We start from the raw sequence: 22,296 nt of genomic DNA, 5'->3' as shown, positions 1-22,296 counted from the left end.
GGACCGGCTCCGGGGCCTCAGCGGCGCGGCGGCCGGGGCGCCCTCGCGGGCCGCGGGGACCCGACTGCGGTGGCTGCGGGCGCCAGCAGCGGCCCCCGCCGGGCCGGGCCGCGGATGCCACCCCGGCCTAGGGCCCGCTGCCCGCGCATCCCCCGCGGACCTCGGAGCCCGCCGGCGACTTCCCCGCTCGCGCGCCGGCGGTTCGCCCCGGAGCGGTGCACGCGCTGCGCTAGTTCGGACGGAAGGTGCGGGGCCCACTGGGCCCTCCCGGCGCCGACCCCGCGCGTCCCTTCGGACGTGCTGTGCAGACCGCGCCTCCGCGCGGGGCAGGCGGTGAGGACCGTCCCGCTTCCGTCCGTGCGCGTGAGTGTGCGCGTGGGCGAGTGCGCGTGAGTGTGCGTGTGCGCGCGCGTGTGAGTGTGCGCGAGCCTGTGCGCGCGTGGGCGAGAGTGTGCGTGTGTGAGTGCGCGTGAGTGTGCGCGCGTGTGAGTGTGCGCGAGCCTGTGCGCGCGTGGGCGAGTGCGCGTGAGTGTGCGCGTGAGTGTGCGTGTGCGTGTGTGCGCGTGTGCGCGTGTGTCCGCGCTCAGATGCGCGCATGTGGGCGCGCGGGGGCCCGCGTGGACGCGGACGGCGGTGTGCCCCGCGGGAGTGCCCGGACCGCGCGGTCGGCGCCTCCAGCCTCCCACAGCCCCGCTGCCTCCGCATCCGTCCGTCCGTCCGTCCGTCCATCCGTCCCTTCGTCCGTCCGTCTCCGCGGAACCCGTCCGTGCATCCCCGCGCAATCCATCATTTCCCCTGTTCCGAAGGAGGGAGCCAAAAGCCAACTTAGCCTCGGCTGGGCGGCCGGTACCCGGAGCTCGCCAGGCGGAGACCGGGGAGAGCGCACACCTGCCGGCGGCTCGGTTAGGAGGCGAGGGCGCCCCCCGCCCCCCGCCCCCCGCGCCCCGTCCCCCCCCCGCGCCCCCCGCCCGCCCCGCGCCTGCCCCCTCCTCCTAACTGGCTCGGGGGCTCCTCGGCCGCTGCGGCCCCTCGGTCCCCGGGCTCGCTCCTTGGTGGGATCCTGCATCTCGCTTCCTCCCGGCGACTTCGCACACTTGTTAGGACGTCCCTCGAGACCTCTCTGGCACCAGGCGGAACCGAGATTTTCTTTCCTCTTTTTTTTTTTTTTTTTTTTTCCCCTCCGCTTTATTGCCTCTTCTTTTGGAAGGAGGACTTGGGAGCGCTAGACAAAAACGATGTGCATGGGCCGTAGGCTGATGTAGAACGAGGGGGGGGGTCGCCCACTCCCCCACCGGTCCCTCCTCCCCCCTAAAAATTAATTCATTTTGTTGCTTTTTATTCCCATCACGTTTCCTTTTCTCCCTTTTACCCTCCCTTTCTACTCCCTCCCTTTTTTTGTAAATTGGGTCTTATTGTTCCTTTTGTGTCCCTAATCCACCTTACATAAATCCAAATGGATGTAGCAGGCTTTTCTCTAGGGACCCAGAAGAGGGAGTGGGGGGGGGAGCACAACTCCGGGCGGGAGCGACCCAGGGAACGCTCTACATTTTAAAATAATTAAGAGACCCTAGGAATTCAGGCTTCTCGGGAAAACCAGGAGAAAGCAGCTGTTTTTAACTCTTTCGATTTGGGGATGCAAAGAGGGAAGGTGGGCAGAATTGAGGGGCCTGGCGGTGAGATGGAGCGTCGGAGTGCCCAGGAGCCAGGGGGAGGGCTCCCCATTCCCACCCCTCCCCCAGCGGAGGAGCCAGCCTCACTGATCAAATTAATAACCCAGTGGTTCCTTTGAGCTGGGCCTTTCGACCCCCAGGCCTGCAGATCTCGGTGGGAAAGAGAATGTGGAGAGGTTAGGAATCCATTGTGTCCTTTTCAATGTCGCCGGTGCCTGGGACATTTCCAGCCTGGGTGGGGTACAGCGGCTCTGTAGCCTTCCTCCCCTTTCCCCTCCCCACGAAGCGTTGTCGCTCGCGCTTAGGTGCAGCACAGACAGGAGATCTATTAGGCCACACTCCTCAACCTAAAATTCAAACCAGTGATTTCCTCCTAGGCTGGGGAGCACAGTCCCCGGTCGTCTTCCAAAAGACCCCAGTAAGAGAATACTCCATTGAGTTGGCGTTCTAATTCTACAGGTCTGCCCTCACCCCTTTCTGAAACTTTGATATTTACCCAAAAAAGCAGCAGCGGATACCACAACCAGGCCCTGTTTATTTGGTGCGGGAGGGAAAAAATGAAATTGTAGAGGAGAGAGCCTCTTCATGACCCTATGAGTGCTCTCTGTTAGAATTCACTTGTGGCTCCGTCACCACGCTGAGGAGTTATGTGGTCATCCGAAACTTGCAAAAACAAATAACTCTAGTAGATACCAGACAGAGATGAATGCGGATTTTGCTCTGGAGTGTAACTGCCCTACGTAGATATATTTATTTTTTGAATTGTACTTGAGATTCCCTATTCATCCTTTTTCGAAAATGAATCAGCTCAGTCCTGGGATGGAATTTTAAATGCTAAGCAAGTTAAATAAATAAGAACGTGCAGATTTAAAGAGGGGAAAAGATCAAGTAAGTAATGATTATTTACATAAGTGAGACCGAGTTTAGGTTTTGATCAGAGTTGGATATGCACACCCCCAGCACATATGGAAACGCTCAGGCAAATGGTTTTTGTAGTATTGGCTTTTTTGCAATTGGAAATTAATCCATTTTTTTTCTTTGTTTTCTTGCAGTAACCTTATTGGATTCCAGATCTGTTCAGGGAGAACTTGGGTGGATAGCGAGCCCTCTGGAAGGAGGGGTAAGTTCCGAGTTGCTCTCTGATCCAAAGGGTAAAAAGGAATGATTAGCAACTTTCCGAGGGTCCTAATGGCTTGATTCTTGTTGATTGTGGTGACGGGGTCAGATTTCCACCATGGCCTATGAAGTGAATTACGCTTTGTTGGAGAAATCCTATACTCCCTTTGGATAGCTCTGTCATGGAAGAACTAGAAACCAAAAGGGCAGAAAGGGGTTTCAAAGTTAGGAGATTGGTGGAAGCATAGACTTAGATGCCTGTTTAAAACTAAAATACCGACAAGAAATACGATCCAGGAACCAAATTAGAATTTGTGCCTATTACTGTGATGGCCGTGAAGTCCCTGACAGGGTTAATTTTAGAGCAATTGTTCTGTTCCCAGATGAGGAGAATGAATAAATAAAGATATCAGGGACAAAACATTTCTGATTGTACCAGGCACAAGTTTAGTTCTGGGCATAAGCTACAGGGGCGGGGGTGGGGGGTGAGGTTGGGGGTGGTGCCGAGGGGAGCATCCTTACCTTTCACAACCTTAAATCCACTGTAGCTCTCTTGCCCACTGAGAGGGAAGCCCTACGAACTCGTGCCAGGGGCACAACACCTGCAGAGAAGAACCCAAGCTTTTGTATTGTTGGTGCTGAATGTACTAAGTTGATGTGTTGGGAACCTCGAGCCTTTGGGGAAGGGGAAGCTGGACTATAAGTATGAGAGAGCGCTTCACTGTCCATTTCTTCTGAAATGTGCCCCCACCGCCTCCCTCTGAAGATTCAGAGGATGCAGTTAGGGCAGTGGCCCCCGTTCTCCAGCTCCGCCCTTCGGAAGAGGGCAGGATGACTCGGCTTTGGACAGAAATCAGTATAGCATGTAACTCTGCCTTCTGCCAAATTTAAGTAACTCTCACATCCATTAAAAATTGAGATCATTCTGCCTGCATGTGCTTGATAATCTACGGCTGAATCACTTGATTAAAAGCAATGGAGGTGAAAGACAGGGAGGCTTTCCAGAGGGAGATGCTCCTGCCAGCCAGCGCCCAGTATGGGGCTTCACACTTGTCCATTGAATAAACAGTAGAGGATCAAAAAAGGTAAAGATTCACAGAGACTGCTGTCAAAGACAGAAGGTCTTAAACATAAGGCAAGAAACTTGTCACAAAAATGGAGAATTTTAAGGCGTCTCTTCCCACAGCAGGCCTTGCAGCCCGGGTGAAATAAAACAGAGATTTGCCTGGCCTTTCTGTTTTTCTGCCTGAACTTGACTGCAGTTGGTTGGATCTCTGCTGAAAAAAATTCTAGGCGGCCCTCAAAACCATTTTTTTAAAGGGAGGGAGAAGTGATTGGCAGGCCTCTGGCAGTGTAGACAGGCTGTATTCACTGCTGATTGCAGGCAATTGCCCTCAGTCCTTTGACTGTGAAGAAAGGTACAGCTTTATCTTGTGAGAGTCAGACTCTTGTTAATCCTATACCCTGGAAAGGTCACTGATTCAGGGAGGCTTTCCCAGGCTACCCCAGGAGTAAAGCTCTGTAGACTCAGCGTATTAGAACTCCTGGCAAAATTGAAGGTGGAAGGTATTAGTGCTTTAAAAATTTAATGAGTCTTATTTTCTACTGGCTGCTCTCAAGTTTGGAGGGAGAATGAATGCATCCTGTATGATTTGGGATCCAACTTGTTACACTAAATATACATGTGACCTGTTTAAAGGCAAGGAATGACGCATTTTTGAGTACTGCCTGTGGTCTATCTAGTTTCTGGAAAGCTTTCACTGCAACTTAATAGGCCGTAGACATTCCATAGCCCGCACCCACCCCCAAACTGCCCAAAGAAGACCTGCTCACTTCTTCTAAACACGAAACTTCTTTCTGGTGTCTTGAAGTCTCTTAAAAATGATACCACGCCTATATAGCTGCTCGTGTCCAACCGAGAACTTTTTAACGGGCTGAATGTAGGCTCCCGAACGCAGGATGTAGCATCTTTCTTTCCTCAACTATGAAGTTTTGTTTACGTATCATAGAATTAGCCATTCCCACTTGTGTAGTGGCCACTGAGAAATGATGTGCCAAACTATGAAGTTCCATTAATCTGTAGATTTTGTCATCAAAGAGAACTTTTTCAGGTGTAGGATGAAGAGAGGAATTAAATTACCTACCAACTCTGGGTGGATTTGCTTGACAAAAATTCTTTTCTATCTGAAGATGAAAAGCACATTTCTGTCTTTGGGTTATTCTGAAATTTCTATTTGTAGCTCAAGCGGTTCACATCTGTCTCGGCTGGACACTGGGGGTCATGGTTTTATTGATAAATCATGACATTTATTTGTTGTTCTTGTTAAAGACAAATAAGAAAACTTACTTGACGATCCCACAAAGTGAAATATGAAATAGAGTCAGAGACAACTGGCTGTTCTTTTTTTTTTTTTTTTCTGTAAGAACAACTAAATAGAAAATAAGAATGATAGAAAGTAATGGCTTCTGTTGGTAACAGTTGTAGTGAAAGCCTAATTTCTTGGCAGTGTTCATTTAAAGGAGTGTTTTGAGTTTCTGACACTGATTGTAAAACACAAAAGTAAGGTGAGATTTGTCATCATTCTGGTGAATTGATCAATGTGTTTAGACAATTAGGGTCAGGCTGGAAAATTCACATTAGACCCGGACTATCCTGTATGAACTCTGTGGAGATATCCCTGTGTGCTTTCATTTACATTGATAAATGTGTTTTTCCGTATTCCCTTTGTTCTGAGATGAGAAGCATGCTGAATGGGTTTTTTTTTGAAGGTGGAGATCTATTTTTGGATTTACATGAATTTCCCCAAATAAGTAAATTACTGGTGATTTATTGCTTAGCGGATAAAAAGAAATTTTAATCACCACAGGGCACTTATCCCTCCCAGTTCCAACTTTCATAATGGTAGCAGATGAAAGGGATACAGAATTTTATGCAGTATGGCCCTTCATATAGTAACATTTCCATCCATTAATAGTTTTCCAATGCACAGATGGAAAACCCGTTAAAAGAGACATTATGGTTCTGTGTACTTCGTTGGATTGAATGGAGCTTTAAGTGGAGCTATTATAGAATATGAATTTTTTTAACTATCTTTTTTCTTCTAATTATATTCATGTGTTAGATACTTAAGCTGATTTATACCAGATCTATATGAATGCATTACTGTAGATATTTGTGAAGAATTGGAGGCTGCCTACTAGCCTTATAGGAGCCCCCGAAACAATCTTGATGCTTTTAGGATTATTTTTAAAAGCTGTGGCAAGAGAGAGAGAGAGAGAGAGAGAGAGAGAGAGAGAGAGAGATTTTTTACTACTCCAGTCACCACAAATTCAGATTGTCCCACTGGCTAGAATCTTTATGGGAGGAAGTAGATCGCAAAGAAAACCTCACCACCCTTCTTTAATTTTGTCGGGCTTTCAATCATCAATACCACCTACTATTTTATTTTCAATATGCAAAGGGTAGTTAGAAGCAAAGTCTGTGTGCATCCTTGTTTACTTATGGGTATATGTCTTAAAAATAAGAATACTGAATTGAATACATTGCTCTGAAGAAGGGTTTCATTGTTATAAATGACAGTGGATTTGAGAAATCCAACCATCAAGTTAACTATCTTCCCAGGATTACCAAAACCAGAAGAGTGAGATTTTCTTTGCCCCTTTAAAGAATAGTGACAATGCCAAAAAAAAAAAAAAAAAAAAAAAAAAAATCAACTGACTTTTTTTTTTTTTTTTAAGGCATTAGAGAGCAAAGTTCTGACAGGAGCATCACTAATTATCTGATAATTGTCTTCCTTTGGCAAGCTTCTTTCTTCCTGCTCTTAATTTGCAGGTCTCTGCTCAGTTGTTGAAACAATACACATACTAGCTTTTATTTTATGAGTAAATTTGAACTGTTGCCACTTGAAATTGTAGCTGTTGTAATAGGTGAATCTGAGGTTGTGAGACCACTACCAGCAACTGCTGGGAACTCATAAGCCCTAGATCCATCTCCCCATGCTTCTGGATTTTAGGCAAAAGAATGAAACAACCACACACACACACACACACAAAAAAAAAAAAAAAAACGAAACCCCCATCACATCCCCAATAAAATGCCTTCTTATCTCTCATAAGAGGTTTGTTGCTGAGGCTTGGTGCTCGGTAGCTTCCTTCCTCCTTGCAGCAAGAATCCTCAGTGTCCTATGAGGGTAAAGTGGAACTGGCGAGTCATTGTGTGATGACACTCTGTAATCGACACGTTTCCTTTGGATCTTTGCAGTGGGAGGAAGTGAGTATCATGGATGAAAAAAACACACCAATCCGAACCTACCAAGTGTGCAACGTGATGGAACCCAGCCAGAATAACTGGCTCCGAACTGATTGGATCACCCGAGAAGGGGCGCAGAGGGTGTACATTGAAATCAAGTTCACATTGAGAGACTGCAACAGCCTTCCAGGTGTCATGGGCACTTGCAAGGAGACGTTCAACCTCTACTACTATGAATCAGACAACGACAAAGAGCGTTTTATCCGAGAGAGCCAGTTTGCCAAGATTGACACCATCGCTGCTGACGAGAGCTTCACCCAGGTGGACATTGGTGACAGGATCATGAAGCTGAACACTGAGATCCGGGATGTAGGGCCGTTGAGCAAAAAGGGGTTTTATCTGGCTTTTCAGGATGTGGGGGCTTGCATCGCCCTGGTGTCAGTCCGTGTGTTCTATAAGAAGTGTCCGCTCACCGTCCGCAATCTGGCCCAGTTTCCAGACACCATCACAGGGGCTGATACGTCCTCCCTGGTGGAGGTTCGAGGCTCCTGTGTCAACAACTCAGAAGAGAAGGATGTGCCAAAAATGTACTGTGGGGCAGATGGTGAATGGCTGGTACCCATTGGCAACTGCCTATGCAATGCTGGGCACGAAGAGCGAAATGGAGAATGCCAAGGTAAGGAGAGCCATATTGTACTTTTCATTAGGGCTTAGTGCACGTAATTAAATCAGAGATGAGACTAAATGGAGTAAAGCCAGTAATTAGCAGCCCCTGTGGGATGTGGTGGGACAGAGGGGTCTAATGAGTAAGTGCTATAGCTCCAGGTGGCAAGGCTAAGACGTTTCTAATACTGACAAAATAAATGATGCTGTGTAATCAGCAGAAGGCCAAACACATTTGCTAACAGGCACTCAGATCTGCACCGGCTCCATGTGCCCTCTGAAATGTAAATGAACAAGCTCAAGAAACAGACCTGATTGATCCTCTCTTGAAGAGGGCAGACACATTGTGCAACCATAGTTTTCCTGTCCGTGGACCTGGTAGAATGGCCAAGATGGTAAATCTCTCTTGTGCCATATATTATATCCATATAATATAATACGCGAACGGCTTCCGGGTGAAATCAGGATTGCATTCCTGCAGTTCCCGCCTGCTAGTTAAGATGGAGCTGTGTGGGGAAAGTGCAGTGTTTCCTGCCTCCTGGGCCCGTGTAGACGCGGTCCAACGAAGTAGAGTGACAAAGTTTCAAGTGCATTCTGTTCCACGGAGCGCCCCTTGCTAGGCTCTGCGAGTGACATTAATCTTGATGAAAGACCTCTTGATTTCCCTGAGGAGGTGATAAAGAGATAGTGAGAGGCTTATTTGATCTGTGTGGTCACAGGCAATAGCGAAATTGTGACCCATCTTGGTTATTGAGTGTTTGAAGAAATGTAGACTTTTATATCATGTGAATTACTACTTATCGTATTACTAAAGTGGTTTTTTATTTAATTTTTTTTTCTTACATGGAGTTTAGCCTTTGCGATTCTTTCTTCCCTTATTCCCCCTTTCTGGGGAGTTTGTAAAATCTTTTTCTCTATAGCAGCTTCGTTTCCGAGTAAGGGGTGAGAGGAGTTCATGTTTATCTGGATTGCTGGTGCTGTGTGTGGATTAAGGCCTAGAGAAAATCAGTTATCCCAAGGTTTTTGTGTTTGCCTGGTGTTTATTTTTCGTGATTATCCATAGTCTGTTGCCGCCAATCTTATTATGGTGTAACTTGGGTCCCGACTATAGAACAGATCTGATTCATCTTTTCTCAGGGTGATTGTTGAGCTGTAGACTGATTGCCACATGGTTCATCTGATTTGGTGATTAAAGACCCCAAAATAACTGCCAAACAATTTGTCTGGCATTTCAACCATCTTAATGACAGGGCAGGATTAACTGTGGGACAATCCACTGGGAATTAACAGTGAATAACCTGAAGAAAGTTGCATTTTTGGTCATTTGATGTTATACGTTATGCATTCTTCCCTTTTTATAATTTATATTGTTTTATTGAAGTGGTGTTCTTGATTTCCTAGTAGTTTCCGGAAATGGATAATAATTGGAATGTTGTGATTTCATTACAAATAAAATAATAAAGGCTGGGTGCCTCTCTTGTCGACTCAGAAAAGGTGAACTTGTAAATTTGAATATTGTAAAGCTGGAATTTAAAGGTGTTTGTGGTTGTTGTTTTTGCAAAGATTGATTTCTTGATTGTTGTGTTAGCTCTTGACTTAGCAACTACTAGATAAGCTGTACCAAACTGAAATCCCAAATTGTATTCTGGGATTAGTGCTAGAACATATGCGAGTGTATCGTTATTGGCACCTAAATTGCAATCATCATAGCAGGAACAGTGACATGAGCAGGGCAATGACACTGCATAGCATTTTAGGGTAAATTATTCTGCCTTTTTGATTTTTGCAAGAGAGGACTTGCATGTCTTCACATGTCAAGATTCTTATATATATATATATATATATATATATATATATATATATATTTTTTTTTTTTTTTTTTTTTTAAAGGAGAATAAGAAGAAGAACACCATTGTCTTCCATTTCTGCTCTGGCATGAGTGCATCTCTCTATCTAATGTCATGGATTTTCAATTGTTTCAGAGCCCAGGAGCTCATACATGGTTACATGGTGAAACTCGTTGCCATTTTTACAACCGAAATTAGAAAAAGAAGAGAAAAAGATGGAGGGGGAGTGAATATAAAGCCAATTGAACATTTTAGGGGTTTGCCTTATGGACGTAATCTTGGGAATCCAGGTAATCATGTGCTTCATGGGAGGGGGTGTGGCTCCCCGTTTTAGGCTCTGTCCGTTTCTAAGCAGACTATTCCTAACACAAGGCCAGATATTTAACGGAGAGAGAGGATGATTAGAGACGATTTTTGAGAATCTTCCTTATTCTCATTCTGGCTACCTGGGTATTTTCTTTGCTGTTCCTAAAATGATCAACTCCTTCAAGAAGACATTTCTCGAACAAAATCATCTTGCGCTTTGTTTATCTGTTTGTTCATATTACTACCAGGTAGGGGTGCGCTGATGAATTTAGGGAGGAAGGAAAAACTTGAACGGCAAGATTCTTCGACTCCAAACCTAAGGGAGACTTTTTAAGGATGAGTCAAGAAAAAAATTAACAAATAAAAAATAAAGATGAGTCAAGACCATAAAAACCTTAGGAGTAATAAAAATGGACATCTCCGTCCTTGACGTCATTCCTGGGAAGCACCCAGGTAGAGCTGAAAGGACACTGAGATGGAGACATGTGTTCTAAAGTGTTCACACAACTCTATGACCTTGAGCATGTTTCTTTTTTTTTTTTTTAAAGATTTTATTTATTTATTCATGGGAGACATAGAGACAGAGAGGCAGAGACACAGGCAGAGGGAGGCACAGGCTCCATTCACGAAGCCCGGTGTGGGACTCGATCCTGGGGCTCTGGGATCACACTTTGAGTGAAAGGCAGACACTAAACCACTGAGCCACCCAGGTGTCCCCTTTAGCATGTTTCTTAACCCCTCTGAGCTTTGGTTTCTTCATCTGTAAAATGGGTTGAAAATAATTGCACTTTGCTTACAGTCTTGGACTTGGTGACGTAAGGTTAGTAAACCTTTTAGATCCCAACGCCTTAAACTGACGTTGATGCTAGTTCTTTCCATGTAGTTCGTTGACTACTGCGCTCTTCCCACCGTCTCAGCTGTGGACTTTTAAGGGTGTTTGAACTGAAAGAGCAAAAGAGTTCATTCCCCAGCCCCTCTCGGAAGTCAAGGCTAAAGATAGGAAGGAAGCCTTGCCCTTGCCCTAACAAAGAGTAACGTCTGTTTTCACACTTCATGTTGAAAAATGATATTTGGAGAGTGTCATTTTTATTTCTCCCCTGTTGGAAAGAGAACTTTCCTTTGAGTGAGAGAAAAGTGGTTTGGGGGCGGGCCAAGAGAGACCCCGGTGCAAAGAGTGCTTCAGAAGGGATGTAAAGGGGAACTGGCAAGTCTTCAGAACTGTGGCAGCAGGTTCCTCCCCAATTGTCTTTTCAGTGGACCTACTGTTGCAGGCTGAATGGAACAGGTGAAAGGTCACCCACTTCCTCATCCATCTTCCTTAGGGTCTGCGAGGTCAGAGTGAAGATGGATTAAGATCTTACACATTTGACAAAGGATCCTTGGGCAAAAGTGGCCCCGGGTGGGTGGGGGCCTGGGCTGTGCTGTTGTTTGAATCTAACCCTCATCATCTGCCCACGTCCTCAAGGGACCTCGGAGACAGAGCTACACTTCCTCTTCCAAGCCGTACATGCTCATGCTCAGGGAGGCGAAGGATGGGAGCTACGTCAGGGGAGTCAGGGGTGAGGGCTGGGTGGTGGCGGGCTGGCCTCTGAAGCAGCTGCGAGTTCCTTCTGCTCTTGAAAAACATTTTCTGAAATGACTTGGCTCCAAAGTAGGGCCCCAAAGAGCAGTGGTAGCCACTCATTTGGCTTCCCCAGGGGAACCAGGGCTGGCGGGCCTGGGCGGCCGTGTGCACTTGCCTGGGGATCGGCCGCAGAGGATGCGTCACTGCCCTAGTGAGCCCGGTGACCAGGTCTCCTCCGACTGTTGGAAGAAACTGAAAACACACCTCAGGCACCCTCCTGCCTCCCCACACATGTGTGTCCCCCGGTGAGGAAACAAACGGCCCAGATGTCTTACGGGGCTGTTTTCATGGCTTTGAAAATATTAAACAGACAAAGAGAGGAAAAAGATTCTTTATTAAAATATTTCCTGCTTAATTAAAAAGCTGAGAAATGAAAGTCGCAGATTTACTCTGTGAAATATTAGTAAGCACTGTTTTAGGGAGTGTATATAAAAATGATATGAATAGGGACACCTTGGGGGGCTCAGTGGTTGAGTGTCTGCCTTTGGCTCAGGTCGTGATCCCGGGGTCCCGGGATCCAGTCCCACATCTGGCTCCCTACAGGGAGCCTGCTTCTCCCCCTGCCTGGGTCTCTGCCTCTCTCTCTATGTGTGTCATGAATAAATAAATAAAATCTTAAGAAAAAAGGTTTTATGAGAAAGAATAAGATAGACATGTTTTGATGGCCATAACAGAAATATTGGGCGGCCCGGGGGGGGCTCAGCAGTTTAGCACCGCCTGCAGCCCAGGGCATGATCCTGGAGTCCCGGGATCGAGTCCCGCGTCGGGCTCCCTGCATGGAGCCTGCTTCTCCTTCTGCCTGTGTCTCTGCCTCTCTCTCTCTCTCTCTCTCTCTCTCTCTCTCTGTGTGTGTCTCTCATGAATAAATAAACAAAATCTTAAAAAAAAAAAGAAATATTTCAGATTGGTGCTCTGAAAAGACGGAATTTATGTTTAAACAACAACAACAACAACAACAACAGAAAGAAATGACTTTGTTTTCCCACCCAGTGGAGTGGGAAAGACCTTAGGAGAAAGGCAGTGGAGAGGAAGCATGGAAAATAAAGTCCCGAGAGATGCTGCTTCATATCCTTTCCACCTTTGAAATTTTTCTTCTACCTTTGAATCTTGTCTTTAAGACTCAGTTGCTTGAATCACGTGGCTGCTTTTATCTCCAGCTTTGAAGCCTGGCTGTGATCCCTGAAAGACACACTTCTTTATATACAAGAAGAGCAGGGTTTAATTATTGTGCTTTTTCTGTTATACTTTTTTTTTCTTTTCCCCCTTCTGCGTGTGACCTGGGTGCTTGTGCACCTGTGGATCGTGGAGCTGTCTCTGTTTGGGGTGCACAGAGCCTCACGCAGGGAGGAGCTCAGGGACTTCGGAATATGGTATTTAAGATCTGATGACTTATTTTAGTCTGAGCTTCCTCATACCTTTCAAAAATGAATGAAGACATCATTATTCTGTTAAGACTTGCGTCTTTGGAAAAAAAAAAAAAAGACCGAGGCCTTGGCTTTTCCGTCAGGACTTACTATGCAAAGTGGAAGTGGTCACGAAACAAGTTTGACTTTCCTATCATTGAACTTGACTTACTTAAGGTTTCCTTTGTTGTTGTTGGTTTAATTGATGAATTTAACTTTATCAATTAAAGTTAATTGATGAATTTAACTTGAATTGATGAATTTAACTTTACCAAAGAATAGCGTGCTTCGAATTCTTCAAATTTTTATGCGTTACCACTCTTTATAATGTTGGCAGGCCACCCAGATATTATCTCTATACACATGTGTTTTAGAAATGAACTTTTTCTTTTCTTTTTTATTTATTTATTTATGATAGTCACACACACACACACACACACAGAGAGAGAGAGAGAGAGAGAGAGAGGCAGAGACACAGGCAGAGGGAGAAGCAGGCTCCATGCACCGGGAGCCAGACGTGGGATTCGATCCCGGGTCTCCAGGATCCTGCCCTGGGCTAAAGTCAGGCGCCAAACCGCTGCGCCACCCAGGGATCCCAAGAAATGAACTTTTTCAAAGTTCAATTTTAACACTGAAAGAAATCGAATCATCCTCTTAATTATCATCTTGTTTTTATGACACTTGACTATTTATCATGGCCGTCATTCCATATTAGAGGATATTGCTTTTCTTCATTCACCCTTTGTAACTACTAATATTCTATAGTATCAATATCTCGTACTCTATATAATTTTCTTCCCTCAGTGGTAGATATTTAGCTTGCTTAGTTTTTCCCAGCATTATTTGTAAACAAACACTTTAATTCACAAATCAAACAGGTACGATTTTGTTTAAAAATTGAACAATCCGCCTTGCTTTGTTATTTTTCTGGCTTTATGTTGGACGAGCGAACTTAGTCAACTTTCTTATGACTATGTAAGTCAAGAAGCCCAGTGCGGTATAACCGGACAGGTAACACTAGGGATGATTACAGAGCACAGTGGGGTCTCATTAAATGTTCATTGAATGAATGAATAAATAAATGTATAAGGAACTGTGGCCTCTTTCATATTAAACATTTAGTTGGTGGAGTAAGGTCTCACAGAGTCAAGATGACATATCCAAATCTTTGTATGTGACTAACGTATTAATGAGGTCCTTGTTTATAATTCTTACTTCTGTTGGAGCTTAACTCTTTTCACCATGTTCCTGAATCATCTCAATGCCTGAACTTCCACCGGTCTCTGCAGTGCATGGGTCAACTATGCAGTGTGTAGCATAAAATGGCTAAGACCCGTTTTTGGAGGTCGAATCGAGACCTGTGTTTAATCTCCATGTGCGCGACTCAACCAGTCATGTGATCACGGACACTAACTGAAGCTTGAGTTCGTATTTGTAGATTGGTGGCGATCGTATGTTATCATGTATGATACACACACGGGAGCACGTCTGCATGGGGAAAAGGGTTTCGCACAGCGTCTGGCATCATCAGGCACTTAGTAAGTGGAAGCTGTTATTGTTAATTATATTTTTGTGAGGTAGAAATATGTGGACAGTATGGGTTATTTGACCAGTGCCTGTCCAACCGTGAAAGCAGTTCATTTAGGTTCCAGAGTAGAGGTATTTTTTGTTTTTGTTTTTGTTTGGGGGCTGGGGGGGGCAATGATGTTACATAAGCAGGGGTAGGAGATGGTGTGAAATGGCTGAGAGGCGTTGATTAGATCATCTGCTCCCCAAGTCCCAGGGCAGAAGTTCTCGAAGTGTGTTCTAGCTGGATTCCCCAAGACCCTTTCTGGTGGTCTGCAAGGTCAAGACTTTTCTTAATTAATCACTAAGCTATCATTTGCCTACCACCTCTTCTTTTCACGACTGGAGTTTTCTAGAGGCTTCTTGATGTGCGGTATCTCATCAAACTGAATGTAGAAGCAAATCGGAGAATCCATCTGTCCTCTATCAAAACAGACATGAAAGATGTGCCAAAAAAAAAAAAAAAAAGTAAAACAGTGCCATTCTTACAACTAACGTATTTTGGGGACATATAGTTATTTTTCCATTAACATGTTATTTGTGTAAGCATGTGATGGGCAACCACTGATTTTTAAAATGCCTTAATAAGTCGTTACTTTTAAAATGTCTCAATTTCCAGTCCTAATGGTAAATATTGACAGCTTTAAGGCAGAGAAACAAAAGCGTCTTGGCATCCTCAGTGTTTTTAAAAGGGTAAAGGGGTCGCGAGACCATCAGCGTTTCAGGTTTCTCTGGCGGGCAGGTAGGGGGCCCTTCTGTTAAAAATTAGAATGAGATCAGGAGACTTCGGACAACTTTCGGAATCTGGGAGATGAAGGTAGCTTCAAAGAATGGCCTCTTCTTTCTCCGACCCTTTAGATGTTTCTATAAACTGAGACGGCAATTTGTAGCTTTTAGCCTCTTAAAAGCTGTCTATCGTGTCCAAGAAGGTGGCTTGGCGCTCCTCGGTTTTATTGTCCTTGGGAGACGGCATAATTAAGGAGGTCTCAGCTGTCCCCTGGACCCTGAGAGACTGTGTCTTTTTCACTTGGGGCACAAACCCTTTCTCCTTGTGTGCCTTACAGCTGGTACCCCTGAGCTGTTGCTTTTGGGGGAGGAGAGCAGGTGAGGTCACTCCCTTCCCTGATCCGAAGGGTAATTAATAGTCCCATGACTAAATGGACATTCTATGAATATTCAGGGTCTGTTTCGGCGTCTCGGGGAACAATCCTGTCGGAACCGCTTACAAGTCCCTTTGGAGGCTCCGAGCGTTTTCTGGGTGAATGCGGGTCGTCAGCTGTCTGCCCCGGGTTGCATTTCCAGGCCGCGGAGCCCTCATTTGCATACTCTGTAAGCGCCCTCATGCAAAACAGCACACCCATTTCCCCCTCGCACAAAGGCAACGAAGGCATCCTTTGGCAACTCCAGCCAAAATCTCCTTCTGTTTATGCAGAACCCAGTGATTTAGACACCATGCAAATTAATTCGGTTTTGATTTGAATGCTTCCAGAGATCAGGGGCGGCGGGGCAAAGAGTGGCCTGTTTGCCCTGGGCTCTTTTTGTGCCACCCCCACCCCCGAGTGGCTGGTTGTCACTCCCCGGCCCCCTTTGCCCCTTGCAAAACAACCCAAGCTCCTGCTGCTCATTTTATTTTGACCTCTGGAAAGTAACCTAGTTTTGGTGACTCCTTTGGCTGGTCTGTTTAGTGACAGCTTCAGCTGGAATCTTGCAGCTCTTTCTGAGTAGGAGGAGATGGCACTATTCAGATTATGCGAGGAATGTTTAGAAGTATCCCCACAAAGGGCTTGAAAAAAATCGGAAAGCAAAAAGATAAAATTCTTTGAAAAGGAATTGTCAGACCTCAGGAAGTTCTGAAAATAGGCTTCAGGTCACTAGTGCTGGAATCCATTCATTCCTTCAACAAATAGATACTGAAGGCATATAGCTTAAGATCGCCGTTGGTATTTTCATCTGTTGCTACATGGATGAACCAGTACATCAGTCTTTGTGCCTAGACTCACAATTAAAAGCACTTATCTTCGCGTGTGTCCCAGATAATCTTCTTTAAAAGGCGTGTTGACTATAATTCTGCTCCTTATTCCGTTATGTGCATTCACTTTGGGTCGAACTGTCTTCCCATCCCACCCAGAGTCTCCAGATGGACTTAACCTTTGCTTTCTTGCCCTAGAATATGGAAACGCAAGCACACTGCCTCCCTCTGCTTGGCAACGGCACTATCTTCAGAAGGGCCATGATCATATGCATTCTGTAAAGTAGAAGAAGAGGCCTTGGCATGAAATGTTTTTGAAGTTCAATTAGTTTTGAGTTCAGGCTAATTTCACAGGGCAGAAAATGGGCATAGCCAGACTTTGCAGCGTAATTAAGTGGAGGCAGGGTCAGCTAAAACAACATCGAAATGTGGAAGAGCTTTGGTTCAGCTCCACATGGTCTGACAAAGTTTGATGATGCTGTTCAAAGTCCATTTGGGATGGATTATTAGGGATTAAAGAACAGCAGAAGGCTCTGTACTTGGTGTGTTCTCTGGTGTCATTAGTGGATGAGAAAATTCAGCTGCTTATCTGGCTCTTGTTTCTAAGGATGGATTTAAACAGACCCACACTACTCAAAGGTGATCTTAGTAACCTCTTCTTAATAAGTTACAGATCTCAAATTGCTCAGAATCCTTAAAATACCATTTGAAGTAAGTTGATTGATAATTATCATTTCCCTTACGTGTACAGATATTTTTCCGCAGCAGTACAAAGCTAAAGTACAGTTTCTTAATTACCCAGATAATCCTGTTTGCTTGTATTTTTAAACTATGAAGTGCTGGGTAATTATTCAATTCTTAATAGAAGGCAAATGGCAATGTAAACAATAATTAGGATGTTAGACAGACTAATGCGCTTCAAAGCAAATTGGATTTTTTTCATACTGTTCAGCATGATGTCCCATAAAGCCAACAGTTAGAAGCAAGGCAGGAAAGGTTCCATTTTGTTCATATTTTATGGCGGTATCTCTTCATGGCTTGTCTCTGTGAATAGCACTTTGCCCCGATGAAGCTGGCGGTGCCCACGCCAAATGTTTCCGTAACAATCGCTTCCCTGCTGCTTGACATTTGGCTGAGTTCTCCTGGGTCTCCAGATTGGTCCTTTGTCTGCTTCAGATCCCAGGGGTCAGAGGTTAAGAGAATACTGATTTACTCCCATCACTCCATGGCAGGTAAATATGGGCCAACCTCATGATGAGTTAAGACACAGCTCGGTGAGGAATGCAGTTCTCATGGGCTTTTGTCCTTACAGTCCCTGATTTAAGACGCCACGTTTCCCAGTTGCCATCTTCCACCTCGGATCCTTCGTTAGGAGCACAGCTGCCTCTTCTTTTTGTATGGCCTTGTCCCGCTGCTAACCGTTCGTGACTCCCAGGCTATCCCCAGGAATACACGGCCTGAAAACTGTGAGCAGGTCATGGCTTTGGCCGCATTGATTTTACAAACTCAGTATGGTAATACTTTGCCATCGTTGCGCGCTCCACTCTGTCTTCTTGTTTTATCTGCAACTGTATGTTTCATCGATGAAATAATAAACTGATGACAAAGGCCGCAAAGACATTTTCGTATTGGTGCTGTTGCTCTCCCTGCTTTTCCCTTGTCTAGTCTTCATGGTGTGTTGCCAGTGAGAGGTGTGATTAAACGAATAATCGATTTTATTTTCCATTTTTATCACTTACGGAGATGTCCAAGCGTTCATCAAGATCGGTCTTATTAATGTTTTACATCAGTTTAGTTACTTCAATCTCAATTTTTTGCTCCCCGGGGGTTAATGCAGGCCGTCTCATAGACTACTTCCTAACTGGCTATGATGCACGCAGAGGCTTTTGAAGTTTAACGTAGGTTTCAAACTTTCAAACTTCTTGCTACTATCAATTAATTTTAGGTCCCCTTTCTGTATATGAGCTATCCCATTTCTAATTGGCGGGCCTCCTTCACGTTGCACTGTGAACTTGATGCTTGGGTTTCATTTGTTTTCAGTTCTAAGTGTTTGAAAAAGACATCTCCACTTTGAAAACAGTTTCCTTTTGAAGTGTCCAGCTTGGCAATGACTGCAGCAGCCCCCAGGCAAATTAGCATGTTAAAAGAGTGGATCAATACCTTTCTGGCCCCTCCATCCTTCTTACCCCCTTCCAAGGGGGAAGAGTTTTGAAGAACCCTAGGAGGCCCTTGACAGACATGCCAGGAGATTTCAAGAGGATTGTTCATTGCTGAGTTGGGAACATTGACAGTTTGATCTAGTGCCCAGACTGCGTCTTCGCTGGTCATTTGAAAACGGATGCGGGAGGAATTGACAGCTTCAGGAAAGCTGTAGCAGTTCATGTAATTATGGAGAGGATTAGAAGAAAAGTGTTGGGAGAAATAAGAGATCAATATAAGGGCATCAGTTGATTGAACTCACTTTTTTAGCTGTTAGAGCACTCCACATTTTGTGACGTTTAGCCTGTGTGCAGAGGGGTATTTTATAGGTTTGGGTTTTTTTTAAGGGTTGTGCAAATCTATGCATAGAAAATAAAAAACCAAATCAGTCACTGAATTTTGAGAGTGGATTTGTAGGTAATTAGCAGTATAATGCTTCCAGTACTTAAGATGCAAAGGTGGCTAATTAATTAACGTGAGAAATTGAGATTCCATTACTCTTGTTTTCTAAGGAGGTGCTAACAAAAGAAGTGCAGCCGGAAGTAATACTTGAGTGTTCAGGCTTCTGTTTGAAACATTTTCTTTAGGAACTACCTTTCTATATCCTGGATTTTTTTGTTTTTCATTTTTAATTAATTAATTAATTAGAACACACAGTGTTTTATTAGTTTCAGGTTTACGATATAGTAATTCAGCAGTTCTGTATCCAGAGGTTTTTTTGTTTTTTTTTTTTGTTTTTTTTTTTTTTGTTGTTGTTGTTATCCTAGAGTTTTAAATTAATGCTAATGCAAGACTCCAGTAAACCAATAGAAATGTGCAGAGGACTTATATGAAAGAAATCCATGTTGATGGAAAAATGAGAATGTTAATCTTTGCATGGGTGAAAAGAAGAATTTCCAAAAAGGTTTGAAACATGCCACCAGAAGGTCTCAAATAGTCTTACATTTTAGAAGTTCTCCTCCACAGAGCAAAAATGGCTATTGGACTTAGCTAAAATAAACCAAGTACATAATTTATTCTAATCTTTATGATAGACTCTGGGATCCTCATTCACAAAACATTGTCGCTATAACAATTTCAGTAATTTTTAAATGGGTGCTTGATACGGTGAGAATCCTGCACTGTGGCTTCAGCAGTTGTACTGAGGTGGCTTTAGAGAAGTTCGTTGTTAGATCTTTCCTTTTCTTCCAGGGAAATATACAGTCATTTCTTGAAAGTCTGATCTTATAAATGTCACAACTGTTATCACAACTCTAAAAAATAGATATCCTAAAAAGAACCCCTCCCTGAAGAAAGGAATGTTGACTTCTATTACAGTTAATGACTGAAAGACACAAACTTACTGAGTTTTTCCAATATTTTCCATTAGATCTTCTAGCTGGTTATCACTGATCTACAGGACAGCTATTGATTTTTGTATGTTTATCTTGCATCCAATCTTTTTATTGAACTGCCTTGTGAATGCTAATAGGTTTTCAGTTAATTCTCCAGAGTTCTCTAGAGAACTAGTAGTTTTGACTGCATGAAATTGAAATTTTATATATATATATATATATATATATTTTTCCCCCCTTCTTTCTAAAAATTAGACCTCTTACTTTTGATTCCCATTTTACTGGTGGTCAGAATTTTCAGACCAGTAATAAAAGCTAGTATAGGATTGTGAACATCTTTATTTTATGCACAATTTTAGTGAGCATAGTTTAAGCATGCTCTGAGTTACTATTTTTTTTTAATATCACATTTCCAATTCCTATACATTTCTCGGAAAGAAGGAATTGTAAATTCTGTTAAATCAAGTATCGCTTTTAGGTATATGATCTTTCGGACTTGTTGTGTTTATAATATTAAATATGTTAGATTTTTCTGAAGAAGATCCAGAAGTTTTCTTTGCATTTGTGGGGGGAAAAACTCTATAAGGTTACAATAAAGTTTGTTAGTTTCTTGAATTCTACTTTTTTTTTACTTTGAAAGTGATGGATAAGAGCCAAAGCTTTGGAATAAAAATTTAATTTTAATCTCCGCTTTATCACTTACTTTAATACTTTAGTTTTCTCCTCTGTCATATGGGAAAAATGATACCCACCCCCTGAATAGACTTAGAATTAAATATTGTACATAATGTACCTAACAATGTACATAAGTTTTACTTGGGAAGTGGCATCTACTTAGTGGTCAGTAAAATGTGCAAATTGTTATCATTATTTTATCTTGAATCTTTAAAAATCACTCAACTGATATTAGCCTCTATATTCTCTTTCTCTGTTTTTCGTTCTTGCTTTCCAACTATATGTCTTACTCTCCTTCTTTCTGATCCTGTTTTGGTGTTAGAGTCAGTTCATAAAATTAATTCGGATAGTTTTCCATTTTTAATTAACATCGTGGAAAGTTAATGTGCAGGAGAACTAGCTTTTCTCTGCAGGATTGAAGGATTTCACCATTAAAACTGGCCCTGAACTGTGCACTTATGATCTGGGCACTTTTCTGTATATTTGCTAGAATTCCCGAAAAAGTGCAAAAGCCCCATAAAGGAAGTTGGCTCTGGCACTTTGTTCGGTTGTTTTTCAAATCACACAAGTGGCTTTTCAACCCTTAACAGAGTAGACGGTGCTCTTTGACTTTGATTTGGGCCTTTCCCAGCCTCTGCTGACTTTAGGGACAAAGCAAAGATGTCACATTGCTCTTGTCCATGATTCTGTTATTGAAATTTCGTATTAGTTGTGCAGATCTTAAACATAGAAGGTGAAGGTAACGGGATCCTTGGGCCTGGAGTTAGTGCATTGGTGTGGCTGAGCTACTCATTAATCAGGAGCCTGGTTGTTAATGAGAATCTAGTTGAGGAAATATTTAATATCCCATTAGGGAAAGCAGCATTTCACTGCGGGTGAGTGTGCATGCAGTCCTTCTGAGCTGTGGGGCTTTACTCTCCTTTTTTATTGAGAGAGAAAGGCAGAACGTGAAATGACAGATCCACTGTTAATAGAAACATCTGGTGCTCCTTAGAGCCACATCTCTGACATAATAATTTGTAAATATTTTATGTTGGTTTTGAGGAATGGCAAGTTTCAGTTTCCATGTAACCAAACAGACAGATTATTCTGTAGGCTACCGCAGGCAGAACGAAGACCGGAGGGCAGATATCGCCTCAGTATAAGGACGGACCCCCTAGTACTTTGAACAAGGCAAGGGTGGAGTGTGATGCCCTGGGAGGCAATGAGCTCTGCATGGTTTGGACATGTTCCTACTGGCCCCAGGGCATCTAACAAGTTAGAGGTTGGAGACCTTGTGTTCCTCCAAAGGGGGACACAAGTGTCATCCTGGGCAGGATGATTCTTCCTCGATTATCCACCAGGCACTGCAGATCTGTCCTGTGCGCGCTGTGCAGACATGTTACAAAGCATCCAGTGTCCTGAGCCAGTGGTATCCCCTGGTCCCTGAACCAAACCTCCTTTCGCATCTGCAAGTCAAGTATCCGGAGTGTGAATACTCCCCTCAGTTGTAGACTTCTAGACTAGACTGGAAGACTCCTTACCCCACTCTAAGGATTCTAAGATGGGAGGGCATTTGATATCCTGCTTTAACTATTTCCCGTCGGGCTGGTAACCTCGGTCTAGGATCTTGTAGCAGAGAGATGGAAAAGTGTTTCAAAGAATACTTGCTATCAATCTCTCTGATTTTATTTTT

At 43.8% G+C, this 22,296-nt stretch overlaps 1 protein-coding gene across 2 annotated transcripts in view; it reads left to right on the top strand.

The window, feature by feature from the left end:
• The window catches only part of EPHA4 (EPH receptor A4), a 142,084-nt gene that overhangs the window by 593 nt on the left and 119,195 nt on the right, over positions 1-22,296 (top strand). For both annotated transcript variants that reach the window (XM_055345291.1, XM_055345290.1), the window contains exons 2-3: positions 2,723-2,790; positions 7,048-7,711. In XM_055345291.1, coding sequence (XP_055201266.1) covers positions 2,723-2,790; positions 7,048-7,711 — 732 coding nt within the window. The remainder of the gene's footprint in view (positions 1-2,722; positions 2,791-7,047; positions 7,712-22,296) is intronic.

The sequence above is a fragment of the Nyctereutes procyonoides genome, unplaced genomic scaffold (genome assembly GCF_905146905.1).
Source record: "Nyctereutes procyonoides isolate TBG_1078 unplaced genomic scaffold, NYPRO_anot_genome, whole genome shotgun sequence".
NCBI lineage: Eukaryota > Metazoa > Chordata > Mammalia > Carnivora > Canidae > Nyctereutes > Nyctereutes procyonoides.
The sequence above is the reverse complement of the archived record's forward strand: the minus strand, read 5'-3'. Positions and strand labels throughout refer to the sequence as shown.